The sequence below is a fragment of the Carlito syrichta genome, unplaced genomic scaffold (assembly GCF_000164805.1).
Source record: "Carlito syrichta isolate Samal-C Ts95f unplaced genomic scaffold, Tarsius_syrichta-2.0.1 Scaffold304455, whole genome shotgun sequence".
Classification (NCBI taxonomy): domain Eukaryota; kingdom Metazoa; phylum Chordata; class Mammalia; order Primates; family Tarsiidae; genus Carlito; species Carlito syrichta.
The window spans coordinates 124,666-129,667 of NW_007248551.1; the positions used below are offsets into that span (position 1 = coordinate 124,666).

Here is a 5,002-nt window from a genome sequence, read left to right on the forward strand (position 1 = left end):
AAAAAAAAAAGAAAGAAACAAGGTCTCACCAAGTTGCCCAGGCTGGTCTCGAACCTGCAGGCTCAGGCAGTCCACTTGCCTTGGCCTCCCAATGTGCTGAGATTATAGGCTGAGCCACCAGGCCCGGCCAGGAAGAGCCTTTCTGTAGGGAGGGCATGCTGCTTTGATGGCAGGGGCTCCAGAATGTCCGCAGAGTTAGCAACTAGGGGCCTTTGACATCGGCAAGCATGTGGGCTAAAAACAGGTTGGGAGGCATTGTCACAGAGATGTCCACCATAGCCAGGGGAGCGGGTAAGACAACCCAGGGGTGTTGTTGGGGAGAAAGACAGGGCCAAGGACCAGGCCTCATCAAGCAATAACACTCAAGGCCAGGTGGAAGGTGAGCAGGAGGTCTAGTGGAGGGAGGAGTCGGTCAGCTCCCAGGCGTTGGTGGGTGGCTGGGGGATGGCAGTGTCATCACTGAGATGGGACGATAACCAGAGAGGCCTGCCAGAGTGGAGGGACATGTGCAGAAAAAGCAGATCTGAGGTCAGATTTGGGTTGGAGAGCTTGTCTTCTGGATTTTAGGATCGTAGAGTGTGGTGCCCCAATGTTGCCTGACTTCTGTAGGTAGAGGAAGAACGGCGGAGTGCAGCGGGCAGTGAGAAGGAAGAGGAACCTGAGGAAGAAGAGGAGGAGGAAGAGGAGGAAGAATACGATGAGGAAGAGGAAGAGGAAGATGATGATCGGCCCCCCAAGAAACCCCGTCATGGTGGCTTCATTCTGGATGAGGCTGGTATGTCACAGGGCTGGGCAAGTGTTGAGCGGAGGCTAGACTTCATCTTCAGTTTCATTTCTTGCATGTTCTTTTTTAAAAACACATTTTGATAAATTGCAAACACAAAACTAGTAGGATTTGACTATATATTGAACTCTGGGTACCATCATCATTTAGCTTCAACAGTTCACAATTTAATAAACTTATTTCATTTATTCCTTCTCATTCCACCACTAGATGATGTTGAAGCAAATCTCAAATACATAATTTTGCCCCACAATATATCTGTGTGTATTCCTAAAAGATCCCCGTTTTTCTTTTTTGAGTCTGAGTCTTACTCTGTCACCCAAGCTGGAGTGCAGTGGCATGCTTACAGGCATTGTAGCCTCTGACTGCTGGGCTCAGGTGATCCTTTCATCTCAGCTTTTCGAGTAGCTGGAACTATAGGCACATGCCACCATACCCGGCTAATTTTTTTATTTATTTATTGTAGAGATGAGATCTCGCCAAGTTGCCCAGGCTGGTCTTGAACCCATGGGCTCAGGCAATCCTCTCACCTCGGCCTCTCAAAGTGCTGGAATTATATGCGTGAGCCACCATGCCCGACCTCTTTATGGTTTTTTAAATTTCAGTTCCTGAGAGGCTCACACTAGTTGATACTTTCATGAAATACATCAATGTGTTTGTTTTCCTTTACCCATAGAAAGGGGGGTTCCTAAGAACATCATCCTCTGTTTTCTTGGGACCCTTTTACCTATGTGGCAAACAGGTTTATTGTCACATAGCAAAGAGGGTCAGGAAGTATTCTGGGTGTTCCTGAGTCTTGGAGAGCTTTGCCCTGTTCCTCAATGGCTGAAGGGGAGGGAGTCTTGCTTAGAGAAAAGGTTGAAGCTGATGGGCACAGATGAAGAAAATGGATATGCTGTGTGAAAGGCATGAGCCACCAGGGACCACCCATGTGTTGGTGGTGGGAGTGTAGGTGGGTACTGTCTGTGTGAAAAGTTACGTGGTAGTGCCTATTAACATTGTATGTGTATGTATGTATGTATGTATGTATGTATTATATTGAGTAGGAGTTTCAAACCCCTGAGCTTCCTGTTCTAGTCTGGTCTCGACCCCCTGAGCTCAGACAGTCTTCTAGCCTCAGCCTCCCAAAGTTCTGGGATTACAGGCTTAAGCCACTGCACCAGGCCTGCCTGTTACCATTTAACGCGCAGGGACCCTTTAACCCAGCAGTTCCTGTTAGGCGTACACTTAGGATTAACTCACATGAGTGCACAAAGATATGCGAACAAAGATGCTTGTTGTAGTCCTGTCTGCAGTTGGCAAAAGTTTGGTGACCTAAATGTTCATTGGTGATAGGGCCTGGTTAAATGAATTATGGGCAGATAGGATAGTATGTGAGGATGGACTGCTGTGGAGGAACTCCGGGCAGTGATGGTGCTGAGAAAACAAAGAAGGTACAAAACTAGGTTAAAGCATTTTATAGGGGGCTTATATACATTTCTTATATATGCACAGATTATCTCTAGGCAAGAAGCTGGTCACAAAGTTGTCTCTGGGAAAAGGGATTGAGAACTGGGGGTTAGACATGGAAGGGAGGCTTTATACTTATATTCTCTACGTATTTCAGGTTTTTTCATTATGTACAAGTGTTACTGTTTTAAGTTTTTATTGTAATGTTCAATACGTAAAAAAGAGTATATGTACCATGGCGAAGAGGTTAAGAGCACGGATCATGGAGCCAGACTGCCTGTCAGGTACCAACTGAGTCTTTGGGCAAGTTACTTAACCTCTCTGAATCTACAGGCTCTTATTAGAAAATAGGAACACGCCAGGCTCGGTGGCTCAGCCTGTAATCCCGCGCCTTTGGAAGGCTGAGGTGAGTGGATTGCCTGAACTCGCGGGTTCGAGACCCGCCTGGGCAACTTGGCAAGACCTCATCTCTACAACAAATCAAAAAATTAGCCAGGCGTGGCAGCACGTGCCTGTAGTTCCAGCTACTTGGAAGGCTGAGGTGGAAGGGTCGCCGGAGCCCAGCAGGCGAGGCTGCGGTGGCCGGGAGTGGCCACTGCACTCCAGTCTGGGCGACAGAGTGAGACTCCAACTCAAAAAAAAAAAAAAAAAGAAAGAAAATAGGAACAGTGACAGTGCCTCCCTCAGGGCTGCCAGGAAGAGTCAGTGAGGAATCTGTTTCACGTACTCAGAACAGGGCAGAGCACATGGTGTGTTTTCAAGAAATGTTAGACCTGGCTTGGTGACTCAGCCTGTAATCCCAGCGCTTTGGGAGGCTGAGGCGAGTGGATTGCCTGAGCCAGTGGGTCAAGACCTGCCTGGACAACTTGGCGAGACCTCATCTCTACAATACATCAAAAATTAGCCAAGCATGGTAGCGCACGTCTGTAGTTCATCTACTTGGAAGGCTGAGGCAGGAGGATCACAGGAGCCCAGCAGGTCAAGGCTGCGTTGGCCAGTAGTGTGCCACTTCACACCAGCCTGGAAGACAGAGTGAGACTCCCAACTCTTAAAAAAAAAAAAAAAAAAAGAAATGTTAGCTGTTACAATGTAAGAAATAATAAAGCCAGCCGGGGCTTGGTGGCTCAGCCTGTAATTTCGCACCTTGGGAGGCTGAGGTGATTGAATTGCCTGAGCCCGCGGGTTCGAGACCCACTTGGGCAACTTGGTGAGACCTCATCTCTACAATAAACCAAAAAATTAGCCAGGTGTGGTAGCGCGCACCAGTAGTTCCAGCTACTTGGAAGGCTGAGGCGGAAGGATCGCCGGAGCCCAGCAGGTCGAGGCTGCGGTGGCCGGGAGTGGCCACTGCACTCCAGTCTGGACGACAGAGTGAGACTCCAACTCAAAAAAAAAAAAATAATAATAATAATAATAAAGCCAATGACCACGAACCCCATCTTTTAAAAAAAGAACTGTATGTACTAGTATTTCTTAGATAGTCGGAAGGGAACTTTTCTTCTTGCTTACTTTGATTTTTTTTTTTTTTTTTAGTTGACGTCTCACTCTGTCTCCCAGGCTGGAGTGTAGTGGCACACTCACAGCCACCACAGCCTCGACCTGCTGGGTTCAGGCGAGCCATCTACCTCAGCATTCCAAGTAGCTAGAACTACAGGCACATTTCACCACGTCCAGCTAATTTTTTTATTATTTTATTATTTTTTAATTTTTTATTTTTTTGGATTGGAGTCTCACTCTATCACCCAGACTGGAAGTGCAGTGGCACGCTCACAGCCATCCCAGTGTCAACCTGCTGGGCTCTGGCAATCCTTCCGCCTCAGGCTTCCAAGTAGCCAGAACTACAGGCGCACACTACCATTCCCGGCTAATTTTTTTTTTTTTTTTTTGAGTTGGAGTCTCACTCTGTCGCCCAGACTGAAGTGCAGTGGCCGCTCCCGGCCACCACAGCCTCGACCTGCTGGGCTCCGGCGATTCTTCCACCTCAGCCTTCCAAGTAACTGGAACTACAGGCGCGCGCTACCACGCCTGGCTGATTTTTTTAATTTACTGTAGAGATGAGGTCTCACCAAGTTGCCCAGGCAGGTCTTGAACCCACTGGCTCAGGCAATCCATTCACCTCAGCCTCCCAAAGCACGGGATTACAGGCTGAGCCACCGAGCCTGGCCTTTTTATTTATTGTAGAGACAAGGTCTTACTCGCCAGCTTGCCCAGGCTGGTCTTGAATACCTGGGCTCAGGCCATCTTCTTTCCTCCCAAAGTGCTGGGATTACACTCTTGAGCCCCCAAGCCTGGCACTTTGACCTTATTTTGATGTTTGGTTGGTTTTTGAGTTGGAGTCTCACTCTGTTGCCCAGGCTGGAGTGCAGTGGCATAATTCCAGCTCTGTGGCCTAGGCTTCCTGGGCTCAAGTAATCCTTCCACCACAGCTTCCTGAAGAATAGCTGGGACTACAGGGATTAGCCACCATGCCCAGCTAATTTTTATTTGTTTATTTATTTATTTTGAGTTGGAATCTCACTTTGTCGCCCAGGCTAGAGTACAGTGGTATGTTCACGGCCACTGCAGCCTTGACCTGCTGGGCTCAAGTTATCCTTCTGCCTCAGCCTTTCGAGTAGCTGGAATTATAGGCAGGCACCACCACACCCAGCTATTGTTTTTTTTTTTTTTGAGTTGGAGTCTCACTCTGCCCAGACTGGAGTGCAGTGGTATGCTCGCGGCCACCGCAGCCTCGACCTGCTGGGCTCCGGCAATCCTTCCGCCTCAGCCTTC

At 48.4% G+C, this 5,002-nt stretch overlaps 1 protein-coding gene across 1 annotated transcript in view; it reads left to right on the forward strand.

Moving 5' to 3' along the window:
* Nucleotides 1-5,002, forward strand: part of SUPT5H (SPT5 homolog, DSIF elongation factor subunit) — a 38,565-nt gene that overhangs the window by 9,029 nt on the left and 24,534 nt on the right. The window contains 1 exon segment of the mRNA XM_021713317.1: nt 610-775. Coding sequence (XP_021568992.1) covers nt 610-775 — 166 coding nt within the window.